The sequence below is a fragment of the Carcharodon carcharias genome, chromosome 18 (genome assembly GCF_017639515.1).
Source record: "Carcharodon carcharias isolate sCarCar2 chromosome 18, sCarCar2.pri, whole genome shotgun sequence".
Lineage (NCBI taxonomy): Eukaryota > Metazoa > Chordata > Chondrichthyes > Lamniformes > Lamnidae > Carcharodon > Carcharodon carcharias.
Window position 1 is genome coordinate 72,581,137 of NC_054484.1, and position 18,173 is coordinate 72,599,309.

The following is an 18,173-nucleotide window of genomic DNA, read 5'->3' on the forward strand; positions in this document are numbered from 1 at the left end:
ATGGCACAGTAAAACACCAAACAGTGCTTTTACCCATGGAGCCATCAGGTGCTCACAGTGTGTGACATTACTCTTACACCAAATAATTGTAATTGATATCTTTAATACAGCTTGATTTGTTTTTCTGTATAACACCGATATCTCATTCTCTGTACAAGCACTAATATTAAAGGTTGCTTGTTTTGAAGCAAAAGAATCATAAAGGTTTATAGCCTGGAGAAAAGCTATTTGACTCACTGCATCTATGTTGGCACCTTATCAGAGCAAAGCAAAATTAATACATGTCCTGCTGTTTCTTTCCTGTCATCTTGTATCTTCATCTGCTTCAGATGTTTGTCTCCCCTTAAAAGATCTAATGTCTGTGTCAGCTATGTCAAAGTATTTCATGCTGTATGGCTATGTGTAAAGAATTTATTCCTAACCCCATATTCTGTAACTATTTAACTTCCCAATTAGAGGAAATATTCTTTCTTTATTCAGCTTGATCTCCTTTTGGCCTTCTCTGCTCCACTGGAAATAATATCTCAAGTCTCTCTTATTGAAATTGTAGTTTTATGTCCCTGTATTTTCTATGAAGTTAATGTTCTATCTATAATCTGTAAACAAAAGGCTAAGTTCTCAGATTGAGTTTAAAAATTTGTTACAAATTATTACTATTAAAGGTATAAAAGATGTTATAATCTATAAAAATTCCTGGAACACACAAATAGTTTGTGGGCGAGAAGCAAACAACACAATTCTGTACTTCTGAAAAGAATTCCCTTGTTGCAAATTTAATTTTGGCCCTTATTAAAATCATTTATTTTCTATCACCATTTATATTAATACTATTTTTAATCCATATCCTGTTGTTGTACTTCTTATTTCAATTCCTCTTTTAGCTTTTTTCTCTGCACTCTCATCCAAACTATTTGAATCTATTCAGTGTTTTTTAGCCTGAGTTTGCAGCATGGGTCCTTGACTTGTCTGCAGTTGAGCCATTGTAATTTCCCTTTGAAAAGCATGAATAAATGAGAAAAATAGTAGTAGAGAAAAATATATAAGAACAATAGTAATGGGATTTTTACTTTTATCAATGCTTGCTTGACTGTCCTTTTCTGGATAGGTGGAAGTGCTTTACATTCTTTTAAGCATTTTAAGTAGTTTGGTGCTTACAAAAAAAAATGAAGTTTACTTTTTATATATAATATATATATGAGTCAACTAAAAGGAAACTGCAGCTTTTAAAGACTTTAATTGAACATTTAGTTTAATTTTGAATTGAAGTAGAATAGCAAAGGAGGATATGGCAAAGATATAAATAACACCATCTATCCCTGGGAGATTTAATCACTATGATGTACCATATTACTTGGAGAAAGTTATTGCATTTTAAATTCAAAATCATATATTTTTATAAAAATATATTGTATAAAGTTAACATTAGTTGTTTTTCTGATTTTGATTTTTTTTCACCGCACACAATGCAAAATTAACAAATTAAAACATGGGCAAGTTGCTCAAACTTCACACAAATGTATTCTATCACAAGTTTAACTGAAATTTTAGTGTGATCATAAAGCCACAAGTGTTACATGATTGTTGAGCAATTAGGTGGTTTGTATGACTGATCAGTTAGCTTTCATTTACATAATCGCATCACATACTTTTTACAGGCCCAGTTGTGCAACCTTCCACAAGGTAGCCTACAAAGTAAAACCAAAATGCTTCCCAGTATTGAGGAGGCATGGAGCCTACCAATCCCAGCAGAACTTACCTCCAGGCAGGGTGCCATGAATTCAGCTCAGCAGGTGAAAATTATTTGTACCTCAATTGTACTTAAGCATTTTAGCTTTATAGTTTTAAAGGTACTTTTTAGTGGCTAATACATTTACACACACACACACACATACACACACACACACACAAAACAGTAACTGCACAATACCTCATCAATGGTAGGATTTGAAGAAATATGTTCATGAGATTGCAACTATTTGGGGCTATGAGATTACCAAAATATTTTTAAAGGTTCTAGAGCTGTTGAGATCAAAATTGGTGATTTCTCAAGCTGTTGGAAAGTAAATGTTGAACCATCCAATTGTATGCAATACTTTGCACTATTCATACATAAAGCTGTACTTGTAGATAACTACACCAACTATTGCCCAGAACTGCTCAGATTTTTTTTCCTTGGTACTCAACTCTGAATAAATAAAAAATAAATAAAAATAAAAAAATAGTCTAAACAACACTTAGTCACTGTTCAGCTGGTGAAAAATATATTCTGTGATTACTACTGCACAAGTGCACGACAACGGGGAATCAAAAGCAGAAAGAAAGATATCTTGAAAGTACATGGAAATGTTACCTAAAGATTTTATTTCCAATGCTCTTCTTTTATGTGTAGGCTTGTAAACCTCACCATCACAGTAATGAACCATTAGTAGGCCTCAGTCAGCAGCCACAGCAGTCCTTACCACTACACATGGTTCCTTCTAACCAAGTAGATGACCTATCCAGTCCTGCTAAAAGGAAAAGGATGTCCAGTCCTAATAAGGTAGTAATTCCAGTTGATTGGTTCTATTTTAGTCCTTTTGAGGACTGCAAGATGATTTTAGCATTCAAATGAAAAGTGGACTGGAGGAAAATGGACCTTGTTAAAGAAACGCTTCTAGGAGGTTTAAAATGGCCTGTGATGACATGCATCTCATTTGTAATGCACTCTATTCAACATAAATTTACACTAATTTTTGTGGATGTCCTGTAAAGGAGGACATATATATCTTTTCAACATTTTAATAATGGTTCAGTATTCTACACTAAATGGATGTGAAAATTATTTTTTTTTAAAGAATTGGCAAAATAGACTCAATTATAACATGATCTTGCACTCTCCAGTTAAGGCAGTTAATTTAAAATGAAATGCAGCAAGTTTATGATCGGTTTGTTGGTATAATGCATGCTGATGTACAACAACTTTCATTTCTATAGTGCCTTAAACATTGTAAAATGTCTCAAAGCACTTCACAAAAACATAATTGGACACAAATTGATTGCAAGCCAAAGAGAGAGTCTAGAAAAGCTAACCAAAAACTTGGCCAACGAGGTTAGTTTTAAGGAAGTTTCCAAGGCTGAGAAAAGTTGAGGGAGACAACATGTTCAAGAACTTCGGAGAGAAAAATGTTGTTATTTGAAATACAATGGAGTTTTGCAAGGATAGAGGGGCCAAAGTTGGGTTTTCTGAGGTGTGGGTGATGATAGATTTGGAAGGGAGGGGGACAGTAATTGAGAGGGAACAGTTTATTGTTATCAAAGCGGCGAGGAAGGTAAGATGGATGGTTGGCAGCTTAGTAGGAACAAGATCAAGAGGTGGATCTCATGGACAAAATGAGTTTGGAGAGGATAAATGGGTGAGAAACTAGAGTAAGATATGGCTTCAGCGCTATGGGAGGTAGGAACCTTGGAAGTTTGATTTGGTGGGCTGGAGGAAGGGAAGACTGTCGGAGACAGCTGGGTGGATAGATTCAGTCTCGATGACAGTCTGTGAGCTCGTTGTGTTTGGTGGATAAGGCAGGGGCGGGTGGGCGGGGGAGAGAGAGAATGTGTAAAGAGGTTGCTGGTAATGAAGAAACTGGGGTTACGTTTGGGTTTGAGGATGATCCTGGAACAGTAAGCAGAGGAGAGCATGGTCTGATGGTACATGATATGGTTCAGCCAGGCCTGGGCTTAAACCAGTTATGCATCAGATATTTGAACCTGCAAACCTAAGATTTAAGGACGTGAATATGAGGTACGTACCAAGGGTATTAACCAGGGAGGGAAGGAGTAAGGATTTAACTAGTGGCATAGGCATCAAAAGAGATGAGGGTGTGTTTGAGCAGAACAGTAGCTGCAGAAGTATTGTGACAAGTAAAAGGCCAAAGTTGGGAATTAGTAAGTGACTTGAGTTTTTTTCAATGATATGTTACAAGGTGATGTACCACATTTTTTAGCAAATCTACATAGGTACTGTATCGAACAATTAGCGCAGTGTAGTCTTCAAAGATTTTGCAGTGTTCCCAAAATATGTCTCATTGTAGTGTATGTCTTTAAATTTCTGTTGAGGTACACTCTTATTTGCTCATTCATTTTCTGCACTTAGCTTTTACCGATGCTCTGCTCAGAGATGGTACAGAAATGCTACTCAATTTAATTGGAAATAAGAAGTGATTCGGTTTAGGTAGTTTCTAGATGTTCATTCTTTTTTCTATTTTCAGCTAAATGCTCCAGATGTCTGGTCAGGTGGCCACACACCACACCATCCAGTACAACAGCAGGTTCCATCATGGTACCTGACCCCTCAAAAATTACAGGTGTGTGGCTTCATTATAATATTTTGGTTGTACGGTAATTCTGAAATACTGAGCATTATTTTTACTAAACTTACCAATACTATACAACCAGTACACAGTCTGTGTCCATTAGGACCGCTCAGCTCTAGATTTTGTTCCAGCTTTAGTCCAAGCACGGACAAAAGAGTTGAATTCCAGAGTAACATGGTATAAAAGCAGCATATGACTGTACTTTTATTCATTCATGGAAGTTGTGGGCATCACCTGTGAGTCATCCCTAATTGCCATTGTGCTGTAGTTTTGAATACCTCTGAGTGGCTTGCTAGGCCACTTCAGAGGACAGTTAAGAATCAACCACATTGTGATCAGGAGTCACATATAGGCAGCATTTCCTTCACTATAGGATATTAGTGAACCAGACGGATTTTTATGGCAATCAGATACTTTCAGGGTCACTGTTACTAACACTAAGTAAAAACCTGATTAATTTAAATTCCCCATACTTTCTTATAGAAGGAATATTTTTGTCTCTATTTCTGTTGGTATTTGTCACTTTACTTTTGGTTTCCATTAAAATGAACGTTTTTTGCAACAGTGTGTTTAAATGTAAAAAATGAGCACCCCTTGAGCCTGCTCTACCATTTAGTCAGATCATAACTGATCCTCAACCTCAGCTCCACTTTCTTGACTGTGGTCCCTGTATCTCTTGATTCCTTTAGAGTCAAAAATTCTATTAGTCTCAGCCTTGAACATGCTGAACAACTGAGCAACCACAGCCTTCTTGGGTAAAGAAGGTACTTTGAGGTTGTAAAAGAAATACTCAACCCCCGGTGAAAAAATTCTTCCTCAAGTCAGTCCTAAATGGTCGACCCCGTATCCTGAGACTATGACCCTTAGTTCTAGATTCACCAACTTTGGGAAACAGGCTCTCAGCACTTATCCTGTCAAGCCCTCTCAGAATATTATGTTTCCTGAGATCACACCTCATTCTTTTCAACTTTAGAGCATATAGGCCCGTTCTGTTTGACCTTTCTCATAGGACAACCCTGTCTCCCTGGGAATCAATCTAGTGAGCCTTTGTTGCACACCTGCTAAGGCAATTATATCCTTACTTAGGTATGGAGACCAGAACTGTGCACTGGGGTGGTCTTACCACAGCATTGTACAACTACAGCGAGGCTCCCTTACGCTGGTACTCCAATCTCCTTGTAATAAAAGCAACATGCCATTTACCTTCCTAATTGGTTTTGGTACCTGCATGTTAACTTGGTGTTTCTTGAACAAAGACCCAAATCCCTCTGAACACCAATATTTAATAGTTTTTCACCATTTAAAAAAGAAAAATGTTTTCTTATTCTTCCTAGTTGAGCAAAGAGGGGGTATGAAAAAACATTGGAGGGTAAAATAGAGGAAATACAAACGCATTTTATAATTATTTTAGGGGCAAGAGGGTAACCAGGGAAGAGAAGGGCCCATTAGAGACCATAGTGGCAATCTTTGTGAGGAGCCCAGAAGACAGAGGTGTGGTTTCAAATGACATTCAATCAAATTTGTTAGACGTGATCTACCCATGACAAAGCCATGCTGACTATCCAAGATTAACCCTTGCCCCTCCAAGGAGATTAATTCTGTCCTTCATAATTTTTCCCAAATGCTTCCCTACCTCTGAAGTTAGACTCACTGGCCAATAGTTCTCTGGTTTATCCCTACCACCCTTCTTGAATAATGGTACCAACATTAGTTGTCCTCCAGTCCTCTGGCACCTCTCTGGTGGCCAGAGGGGATTTGAATCAGTATTCGCTATAGAGAAGGATGGTGTAGGTATAGAAATCAGAGAGGGGGGCTGTAATATACTTGAACAAATTAGCATTGAGAGGAAGGAGGTATTAGTGGTTTTAGCAGGCTTAAAAGTGGATAAATTCCCAGGCTCAGGTGAGATGTATCCCAGGCTGCTGTGGGAAGCAAGGGAGGAGATTGCCGTGGCCCTGACACTAATTTTCAAATCCTCTTGGGCCACAGAAGAGGTGCTGGAGGACTGGAGGACAACTAATGTTGGTACCATTATTCAAGAAGGGTGGTAGGGATAAACCAGAGAACTATTGGCCAGTGAGTCTAACATCAGTGGTAGAGAAACATTTGGAAAAAATTATGAAGGACAGAATTAATCTCCTTGGAGGGGCAAGGGTTAATCTTGGATAGTCAGCATGGCTTTGTCGGGGGTAGATTACATCTAACAAATTTGATTGAATTTTTCGAGGAGATGACTAGGTGTGTGTAGATGAGGGTAGTGCAGTTGATGTACTACATGGACTTCAGTAAGGTTTTTGACAAAGTCTAGCATGGGAGACTGGTCAAGAAGGTAAGAGCCCATGGGATCCAGAGCAATTTAGCAAATTGGATCTAAAATTGGCTCAGTTGGCGGAGGCAGAGGGTGATGGTCGAAGGTTGTTTTTGTGACTGAAAACCTGTGTCCAGTGGTGTACACAGGGTTCAGTGCTGGGTCCCTTGCTGTTTGTAGTGTACATTAATGATCTAGACATGAATGTAAGAGGTATGGATCAGTAAGTCCGCAGATGAGACAAAAATTGGTGGTGTGATAAATAGCGAGGAGGAAAGCCTTAGACTACAGAACGATGTGGACGGGCTGGTCAGTTGGGCAGAATAGTGGCAAACGGAATTTAATCCTGAAAAGTGTGAGATGCATTTTTAGAGGACTAACAAGGCAAGGGAGTATACAATGAATGGTAGGGCTCTAGGAAGTACAGAGGATCATAGGGACCTTGGTGTGCGTGTCCATAGATCCTTGAAGGCAGCAGGACAGGCAGATAAGGTTGTTAAGAAGGCATATGGGATGCTTGTCTTTATTAGTCAAGGCATTGCGTACAAGTGCAGGGAGGTTATGATGGAGCTGTGTAAAATGTTAGTTATGCCACATCTGGAGTACTATGTGCAGCTCTGGTCGTCACACTATAGGAAGGATATGATTGCACTAGAGAGGGTGCAGAGGAGATTCGCCAAGATGTAGCCTGGGTTGGGGCGTTTTAGCTATGAAGAGAGACTAGATAGGCTGGGGTTGTTTTCCTTAGAGCAGAGAAGGCTGAGGGGGGACCTGATTGAAGTCTACAAGATTATGAGGGGCATAGATAGGGTAGATAGGAAGAAACTTTTCCCCTTAGTGGTAGGGTCAATAACCAGGGGGCATAGATTTAAGGTAAGGGGTAGGAGGCTTAGAGGGGATTTAAGGAAAATTCTTTTCACACACAGGATGGGGTTATCTGGAAGTCACTGCCTGAAAGAGTGATAAAGGTGGGAACCCTCACAAATTTTAAGAAGCATTTAGATAAATACTTGAAATGCTATAGCATACAAGACTACAGGCCAAGTGCTGGAAAATGGGATTAGAGTAGATAGGGGCTTGATAACCAGCATGGACAAGTAGGGCCTCTTTCCATGCTGTAAAACTGAGAAACTCTATGTTCTATCAAAGTGAATAACCTTCCATTTCCTCTTATTACCCTCCATTTGTCACCTTGCCCACTCATTTAACCTGTCTGTATCACTTTGCAGACAGTGTGCCCTTCTCACAACTTACCTTCTCACCTAGCTTTGTATCATCAGCAAACTTGAACACGTTATGCTAGGTCCCTTCATCTAACTCAAGAATATACATTGTAAATAGCTGAGGCCAAGGCACTGATCCTTGTGGAAGTCCACTAGTAACACCCTATCAACCTGAAAATGATCTGTCTATTCCCACTCTGTTTCCTGAATTTTGACCAATTCCTTCTCTATGCTGATGTATCCCAGCTCCTCTTGAGTTGCCCAAAAACCTTTTGTGCGGCATCTTATTGAATGCCTTTTGAAAATCCAAATATACTCCATCCACTGGTTCTCCTTGCTGCTAGTTACATCCTCAACAAATTCTAATAGATTTGCCAAACACAATTTCCCTTTCATAAAACCATGTTGACTGTGTATAATCATGTTATGTTTTTTCTAGGTGCCCTGTTACTACTTGCTTACTAATGGATTATAGCATTTTCCTATGACTGTCAGGCTAACTGACCAGTGGTTCCCTTTCTTGAATAGCAGTGCCCCATTTGCTAACTTCCAATCATTTGATTCAAAATCTAGGGAATTTTGGAGATTTTCTTAATGACTTGTAGATTGGTTGAGAATTATGAAATGTTTCTTTATATATTTGCCATTGTTCATACACTGTCGTGCCTTTTAATCTAATTTCCCTATCTCCTTTGGTAACTTGCTGTTCGTACCTATGTAATTGCTTTGAGTTCAATACTCTAATTTCAGACTTATGTACATCACCCGCAAACTCCATATGAAATTCAGCATGTCTTCCCCAGAGGACCCCTTACTCATTGCTAATTAACCCTGTCTTGTGACAAAACTCTTCCCTGGCCTGTTCCATGATATGTTCTAGGAAACTGTCTCAAGTATATTACACAAACTCCAAACTACTTTTGCTAATTTATTTTATTTTCTAATGTGTGATGATTAACCTTTGTTTTGTTTGTTAGACATTTCATAATTCTCAACCAATCTACAAGCTGTTAAAGAAAGTTCCAAAATTCCCCAAATTCTGAACCCTAACCCTAACCTTATATTTGTTGAATAAGGTTAAAGGCCCAGGCTCCTCCAGCACTGCATCTGGAGGGTCCATTTACCTGTGACTTGCATTCACAGCCTCCTGTAACCATATCCTAACCTAGGGAGTATATATATCTCTTGGATCAAAGTGTCCAGGTAACACTCCCCCTCCCTGATGCCCCACAGTGTTTGCATCTCAGATTCCAGCTCATCAATTCTGAGCTGAAGTTCCTCAAGATGCAAAACACTCAGTGGGCAAACGGTTGTCCAGTTCTCTCCACAAGAACCCACATAATGCAGTTGCAACACACCACCTGGCCATATAACATCATTTTATTCATTTAATTAACTAGTCCATGTATTCAATCAACTTGACTTATAATTTTTAGTCTTCTAACTAATTACTTAATCTATTTAGTTTAATCAACTATGTTTACCTGCAACACAAACCACTTAAAAGTATTGGAGGCAAATAACAGCATCAAATTCCTAATTTTTACACACGCGTTGTAATACATCTTTGACCAGTCTGTGCTGACCACTCACCACATATATTCTTTGTTTCATCCAAAAGTATTAGATCAAATTTATGTACATCAATTTGCCTAAAGCTTGATTTTCCCTAATTTGAATCTTGGGATCAAAAGGAGACTAGAGCAAGAAGAATTTCAAAGGATTTTCCCTTATATGTCCTCTACAAAAGCTCTGGTCTCTTCCATTAAAAAATGCCTTCTTCAGATTAATTATGCCATGGCATTCAAAGAAGGCTTAAGATACAGCTACTTCAGCTCATTTCTGTAATGATAATGGTTGCGTTGGCTTATGAACAAAAATTCAGTTGAAATTTTCAATTGTCAAATTTCCACATAGTTAAGTATGGTCAACCAGAAAACATTTGGGCAGAAGGAAGAGAACAGCCATATCATTTGATCAGCATTTCACAAGTGATATTTCTGTCTTTGATAGCTTACTTTTAAAAATTGTTTTTTTCTATTACATAAATGGTGGAAAGATTTTACTTCAATTTTATTTGTGTTTTAGCCTGGAAAATTAGAGAAGTAATATTAAATCCAGAATATAAGATTCCTTTATGTGTTGGGCTTGTATGTTATTCCAATTATGCAGGAGTAAAGATTGCTGAGTAAGGTGACTTGCATTCTTGTGGTTAAAGTGAATTTTATTCCTCCAGGAGAACTTGTCATCCACTTTGAAAGTCCCATCGTTCGGTATTAAAGTGAGAAATTAAGGGAAGGTACAATCCCAGCAAACGTATACTTCAACAAATTGGCAGTTTTTAAATAAAAATCTAAGCTCCCCTAATGGTGCATTGAGTTTATCCAGTGAGTGTATGAGCAATACAGACCAAGAAGGGCCCAGTCTTGATCCATTTCATTTAGATAGTCTAGAAGCATTATACAACATTTTGGAGCAATGTGCCAGCCGCTGAGATGCCAAAAGTAAGTGGGCCATGTCTCATCAAAGGCATATGTAAATTATAACCTGAGCATGATTGCAGAATAGATGCAAAACTACTGAAAATGCACCTTTCTCATTTGTCTGTCACTCCTTCCCCTCTACCTCCTTTAATCTTCACTTCCCCCTCTCTTCCTCCATTTCTGTGGCTCTCCTTTATTTCCCTCTCTCTGCCTTCATTACTGTCTCTGCTCTCTCTCTCTCTGCTCTTGTTTTTCCTCCTTTGGTAGTCTTAGGAGAGTGACTTGGACATCAGGTGGAGACAGCAGCATCAGGACTCTTGAAACTGGAGAGTTGTTGATCACAACATGTAAAAAAAGGGAATGGTGGAAAGGAATGTCAGTTTTGGAAAAACATGCTGGACGAAACAACTGACCTGCTAGAGAGATTGTGGGAATTAAAAAAGCACAAACAGCTTTTTACCAAGTTTCTCAGCAGGACCATATTGGATTAATATGTAACTCTTGCAGTGCTGCTCTCCTCCTTCAGTTAGGGTTTAGCTCTTATTTTCTGTGCTTTACTCTCAATGTTGTGCCAGTACAGCAAGAGGAAATTTTAAACCAGTATTAAGGCACATTATTAAAGTCACCTTTAGAGCATTACTGAGGTATTTGTAGAGATAGTTGAGTCGAAGAAATTAGTCCCAGTTCCTTTCTCTGACTAAATTATGGAAATACAAAAAAATGAATAATTATGTATGCCACATAATTGGAATAATTAATATATATATATATATATATATATACATGAAACAAAAATAGCAAAGAAAGCCTTACATCTTGGAATTGATTACTCCTGCTTAGTTTTTGTAGTAATTTTAGAAATTCAATGTAATCTAAATTTTCAAAAGATTGTATGAACAAATAATTATCAATAGTTTACTCAGGATTAGTTAACATAAGACTGTGAATGACCTTTTATAGTATTTACTGTTTGAAGTTCAGTGCATCTAATACATTTAAAGCACTTCAAATTTTCCAGTTTTTGGAGCAGTTGCGTGCAAACAGAAAGAACCTGAATCAGCTTCAACTTCAAATGCTGGAACAGCTTGAGGGACAGTTTGCCTTGATGCGACAGCACCAGCAGCAGGTAAGAATGTTGATGCCTTCAGGAAAAGGGTTTACATAACCAGTCTGCATAGGGCTGACTTATTAATGCTAGGCTAAGAAATAATGCCAAAATACTGATATAGTAATAAGGGTCATGAGGACTCGAAACGTCAACTCTTTTCTTCCCCGCCGATGCTGCCAGACCTGCTGAGTTTTTCCAGGTAATTTTGTTTTTGTTTTAGTAATAAGGCTACTCAGTTGACCAAAGTAAGTTATTAATCTAATGTTAACATATAACAAAAATTAAATGGCAGTTTTAAATGAAAACAAATATTAAGCTTGCTGCCCTCTTCTTCGTTCTTTCTGTCCTGCTTTTGTATTTCGATTTGTACTTATTTTTAACGTATAAGCTGGTCACCTTATTTTTAAGCTTAAAACATTTTATTTTTTGCATCTGCTAGATCTGCTGTCAGGCTGGATTTTTGGCATTTGATTTGCTGGAAAACAATTTTTTGGAGCCATAAGTTGTTGATTTTTCAAAGCTGGCTTGGTCATGTCAAAGACGGAAATTGTTAATAAAAATGGACAATATAAGTAAATTAACTGTTTCATGCAACTCTTCCTCCAACCCATCCATCCTCCAAGTTTACATTTTGTCAGCTGAACAGTTGTCTTTGATTTAGGATAAAAATTCCTTCCATTTTTCCATTATGTACAAGATAACCAAATTCTTAACATCAATGTGTATGCTTTAATTAAAACTAAGCTACCAGCTGTTCTTGAGAACGTGTGATGAATTAGCCTTACAGAGGCTGAACTTTCATGAACTAATTTGTGCAGTTTGAGGGACCTAATCTGTACTGCTAAATTACTGACTTCTGGCAGTTCAATCATATGAAGATTGCTTACAATATTTTAACATCAGTGGTGGACGTGCTCTTTTTTTAAAAAGAAAAATGCTCCTTGCTTCCTTCCCATTCTCAGGTTTCCCCAATCCCCAATATTATGACATTCTGATGAGCTTATGACCTGAAGCAGTTAAGTTGCACCTTTGGGTTATCTAGTTTGTCATTTTCAGTGCCCTAAAAAATAATTTGATAGTTTGATATAAATATAACTATAATAATGCATTTTGTTTACTCAATCTCTTTTTGTGAAGTCAAGATGACTGTAAAGTCTGATGTTGAAATCATACAGTTTGACCAATTTTTCTGCTTTATCCAGATGAGACAGGCAACAGTTGCACAGGTACGGCCTACAGGAATTCCTAATGGGCCAACGCTTGGATCATCACTGCCAACAAACTCTATTTCTGGTCAGCAGCCTCATGTCACTCTAACCAGAGTGCCTGATCGCATTGTTCAGCCTGGAATCCGTCCTGTCCCTCCTGGACAGCTCATGGCTAATGGACCTTTTCCTGCTGAACCATCTAGAGGCCCAGTAACATGCAGCACTATGGGAATGCTGGGTAATACAGACACTATTTCTATAGGCAATAATCATGTAACAGGAAGTGGAAGCAATGGAAATGTGCCTTACCTGCAGCAAAACGCACTAACTCTACCTCATAACCGCACAAACCTGACCAGCAGCGCAGAGGAGCCGTGGAAAAACCAACTTGTTAACTCCACTCAGGTAAACAATTGCTTTAGCGGTCTTAAACCTTAATATTATTTTGTTTAATAATTAATTTGATGTAATCTTTTCCATTCAAAAGATTGTCTCAGTTTTAGCAGTGGCCCAGCATTGTAAATATTTGACATTTATTAATTATTTTTGAGACTGTAACTAGTAGGATAGATAAAAAAAGAATGAGTATATGTGACATACTTGTATTTCCAAAAGGCACTCAATAAGATGCCACATAAAAGTCTCTTGTGCAAAATACGGGCCATGAAGTTGTGGATAATATATTAAAATGGATGGAGGATTGGTTAACAGGAAGCCGAGATTAGGGATGGAGTTTTTGTGTTGGCAGACTATGACTGGTGGAGTGCCACTAGGATCAGTTCTGGGACCTCAGCTATTTATAGTCTATAATAATAACATAGGCAAAGAGATTGAGAGTACTGTATTCATGTTTTCTGATTATATAAATTTAGGTGGGAACATAAATTGTGATGAAGATGCAAAGAAGTTTCAAAATAATAAAGCCAGGTTAAGTGAGTGGACAATAAGGTGGCAGATGGAATATAATGTGGGGAATTCTGAGGTTATTTACTATGGTGGTAAGAATAAAAAATTTTTTTAAATTTTTTGAAAGGAACACAAAGTTAACATTCAGGATAACATTAATGCTCAGTAAGCAATTATGAAGGCAAATGCACGTTGGCCTTCATTGCAAGGGGATTGAAATAGAAGAATAGGAAGTCTTGCTACATCTGTACAGGGCTTTGGTGAGACTGCAACTGGACTGTTACTAGAATATACCTTCATATTTGATAGGCTAAAAGAATTAATTTTAATGCTATTTTTTGACTTTAGAAATTTAATATTTTGCATTTTAATATTGAAAATAGAACTGCACTGTTTTCAGAAACAACTGTTACACTTTTATTGTACATTATTAGCAATGGTGTTAAATGATTTGTGTAACTCAACCAGTTTATTAAATGAGCAGGTAAGTGGAAAAGGTACTTCTCTTCCTCCCCAGCCATACATATTTAATACACACATTACCTTTACAGTGAAAATGCAGCTTTCCCATTTTACCACCACCTGAGCTCATATGGTCATCTAATTTCCCTTCGGGCCTCAAAGCTAGTTGACATTGTCAACAGTCTGCTCTGCTCGGGCACTGCCTCTGCTTCAAAACCGATATAATCACATTATCAAAAAAAAAAAGTGATTCTTGATCCTTCCATCCTCACCAGCTACCACCCCATCTCCAATCACAGTGCAGAAGAGGCCCTTTGGCCCTTCGAGTCTGCACTGACATGAGAAACACCTGACCTACCTACCTAAGCCCATTTACAAGCACTTGGCCCATAACCTTCAATGTTATGACGTGCCAAGTGCTCTTCCAGGTACTTTTTAAAAGATAAGGCAATCCGCCTCCACCACCCTCCCAGGCAGTGCATTCCAGACCGTCACCACCCTCTGGGTAAAAAAGTTTTTCCTCACATCCCCCCTAAACCTCCTGCCCCTCACCTTGAACTTATGACCCCTCGTGACTGACCCTTCAACTAAGGGGAACAGCTGTTCCCTATCCACCCTGTCCATGCCCCTCATAATCTTGTACACCTCGATCAGGTTGCCCCTCAATCTTCTCTGCTCCAACGAAAACAACCCAAGTCTATCCAACCTCTCTTCATAACTCAAATGTTTCATCCCAGGCAACATCCTGGTGAGTCTCCTCTGCACCCCCTCCAATGCAATCACATCCTTCCTATAATGTGGCGACCAGAACTGCACACAGTACTCCAGCAGTGGCCTAACCAAGGTTCTATACAACTCCAACATGACCTCGCTAATTTTGTAAACTATGCCTGGATTGATAAAGGCAAGAAAATGCCATTTTCACCACCCCACTAACATGCCCCTCTGCCTTCAGAGATCTATGGACACACACGCCACAAGGTCTTTTTATTCCTCAGAACTTCCTAGTGCCATGCCATTCTTTGAATACTTCTTTGTCAAATTACTCCTTCCCAAGTGTATCACCTCTCACTTTTTTCAGGGTTAAATTCCATCTGCCACTTATCTGTCCATTTGACCATCCCGTCTATATCTTCCTGTAGCCCAAGACATTAAACCTCACTGTTAACCACCTGCCCAAACTTTATGTCATCCGCAAATTTACTAATCCTACCCCCCACATAGTCATCTATGTCGTTTATATTGACAAATAATAGGGGACCAAGCACAGATCCCTGTGGTATGCCACTGGACACGGCTTCCAGTCACTAAAGCATTCTTCTGTCATCACCCTCTGCCCCCTACAAGTAATCCAATTTTGAATTCACCTTATCAAATTACCCTGTATCCCATGTGCACTTGCCTTATTTAAAAGTCTCCCATGTGGGACCTTGTCAAAGGCTTTGCTGAAATCCATGTAAACTACATTAACTGCACTACCCTCATCTACACACCTGGTCACCTCAAAAAATTCAATCAAATTTGTTAGGCATGATCTCCCTCTGACAAAGCTATGCTGACTATCCCTGATCAAACCTTGCCTCTCCAAGTGTAGATAGATACTCTCCTTCAGAAGTTTCTCCAATAGTTTCTCTACCACTGATGTGAGACTCACTGGCCTGTAGTTCCCTGGCCTATCTCTACAACCCTCCTTAAATAGCAGAACCACATCATCTCGATGAAATTTGTTGTCAACTCTCAGTTCCATGCTTATTTCTTGTAAATCTTTGTTTAAATATCTCCAGTCCAGCTTTTTCACTCACACAGCGCTAAAGCAACCTCAGGCGGAAGACATGAACAGTATCCTCTTGATTGTTGCATCATCCCTCCTCAACCATAAGAGTTGATACATTTATTCCATCCCCCTCCAATACTTTTCCTCCATTTCCATGGAACTGCTCTCATGTTGTTGCACTCCTACCTATCCAAACGTAGCCAGAACATCTCTATTCTATACTGTCACCTCTGGGCCTCTCCCAGGAGTTATATTTGACTTCTTCCTCTTCTTTATCTACACCCTGTTCCTCTGAAACATCAGCTACAGATATGGGGCCAGTTTCCCACATGCCAGTGACACCCAGCTCTCTCCCTTTCTGCTACATCTTTCAAGTGCCTCTTGTCCTGTCGGGCAACTTTTTCTAAACTTAACCTTCAATAAGTCTTCATTTGTGCAAATTCAACATTGGGCAGACAAAGCCATTATCTTTGCCCCACCATAAACTGTTCTGCTGTCGCTCATTCCATTTTTCCATTTTCTACCACCCCTTGCCCTAAGCCCTCAGGCTATATTGGACTGGACCGGTCTTGGCATTCAGTTTGATATGGAGAGACCCTCAGTCTCATCGCAAACTTGCCCCATACCTGTTGCTGATAATGCAAAGTAACAGAGGGAGCCAAATATAGTTTGGTGAGGAGGGTCAGACATAACAGTGTTGTTAATCGCAACATTAACCACTCCTGCCTCGTTCCTCAGCTGAAGGTCTTCATTATACCATAAGCAACTCCATACTTAACTACTTCAATGCTCTTCTTCCTGACTGCTGTTCTTCACTCTTCATAAAGTTCATCTTAGCCAAAGTTCTGCTGCTGCATGTATTTTGTTCTGTTTAACTATTATCTCTGCCATTAATGACTTGCATTGGCTCCCTGTTCAACAGCACTTTAAATCATGCCCCTGTCTTTAAATCCACATCCACCACCACCCCACCAACCAACGCCATCCCTAAACTTTCTATTCTTTTGACTCTGGCCTCATGTGTGATCTCCTCCTCCTTCCTCTTTCTCTTAATGTCCTTTCCATTGTCCACTGAGACTTTAGATTAAAGTAAATTACTCTTTGTAATTGCTTCCACAAACCTCAGCCTCTCTACTCTCCTGAAAGAACCTCATGATTTGCCTTCAACCAAGGTTGTAGTCACTTCTGCTAAATTCACTTCTAATTTTTCTCTTTTATCTTGACTTCTGTATTCCTGTCTGAAGCACCTTAGGTTTTTTTTGACATTCGAGGCACTATAAAGAGGCAGTTGTTAAACTCCATTAAATAATTGTCTCCTGCTTCTCTTTCAGGGGCTGAACAAAGGTCAGAGTTCACATTCGGCAGGTCCTAATGGTGAACAACCTCTCTCTTCCACTGGGCGTTCCCAGCATTTCCAGGCAGCTGGCACTGGTATTCAGAATCAGGTTGGACATCCTGCCATGCCTAACAATTCACTAACAACACCGGGGGCTGCTCTCAATCACCTCTCCTCTTACACTGCTACCTCAGGTGGACAACAAGGCATTACCTTAACCAAAGAGAGCAAGCCTTCAGGAAATGCATCAACAGTGCCTGAAACAACCAGGCATTCTGGAGGGACACCAAACAGCACTGCCAGCATAGAGGGACTTCCTAATCATGTCCATCAAGCTATAGCAAATGCTGTTTCAAGTTCAAGTCATGGAGAGTCCAAGTCACCAGGTGTACTTAGTTCAGACAATCCTCAGCTCTCTGCCTTGTTGATGGGGAAACCCAGTAATAATAATGGGGGTTCTGTGTCTTGCGATAAAGTTAACAATATCCATCCAGCTGTTCACACAAAGACTGAGAATTCAGTTGCTTCTTCACCATCATCAGCTGTTTCTACTGCAACTCCATCTCCTAAATCCACTGAACAAACTACTGCTAACAGTGTTACCAGCCTTAACAGCCCTCAGAGAGAACTGGGACATACGGTCAATGGAAAAGGTGTAGGGGAAGACTCTCAAAGTCCCTGTAAAATGGACCCACCATTAACTGCTCTCAAACCTAGTCCTCAACTTGCATCTTCAACCTCTGTCTCTATATACCCCAGTTCTTCAGAAGTGCTAAAGGCATGCAGGTAATTCTGTTTACTTAAAAATGCTGTTTTAACAATTGAGTTTTTGTAAGAAAATGTTGGATATTACTGTTACTACTAAACTGACTATTTGGAAATATTTAAAAGAATTACAACCAGTGCAGGCAAGAACTTAGTATCAAAATGAAATGCCTTTGAGTTTCATTTACAATGTCAGTGTTGATTTAACAGCGTAATTCAGTCTCATGGAGAAATACAATTGGAAGAGACAGTGGCAG

At 39.1% G+C, this 18,173-nt stretch overlaps 1 protein-coding gene across 2 annotated transcripts in view; it reads left to right on the forward strand.

The window, feature by feature from the left end:
• The window catches only part of kdm6a (lysine (K)-specific demethylase 6A), a 284,665-nt gene that overhangs the window by 220,324 nt on the left and 46,168 nt on the right, over positions 1 to 18,173 (forward strand). The window contains exons 13-18 of one of the 2 annotated variants that reach the window (XM_041210596.1): positions 1,656 to 1,790; positions 2,390 to 2,539; positions 4,239 to 4,334; positions 11,376 to 11,483; positions 12,668 to 13,078; positions 17,147 to 17,937. In XM_041210596.1, coding sequence (XP_041066530.1) covers positions 1,656 to 1,790; positions 2,390 to 2,539; positions 4,239 to 4,334; positions 11,376 to 11,483; positions 12,668 to 13,078; positions 17,147 to 17,937 — 1,691 coding nt within the window. The remainder of the gene's footprint in view (positions 1 to 1,655; positions 1,791 to 2,389; positions 2,540 to 4,238; positions 4,335 to 11,375; positions 11,484 to 12,667; positions 13,079 to 17,146; positions 17,938 to 18,173) is intronic. The other variant, XM_041210597.1, reaches the window with a different exon arrangement.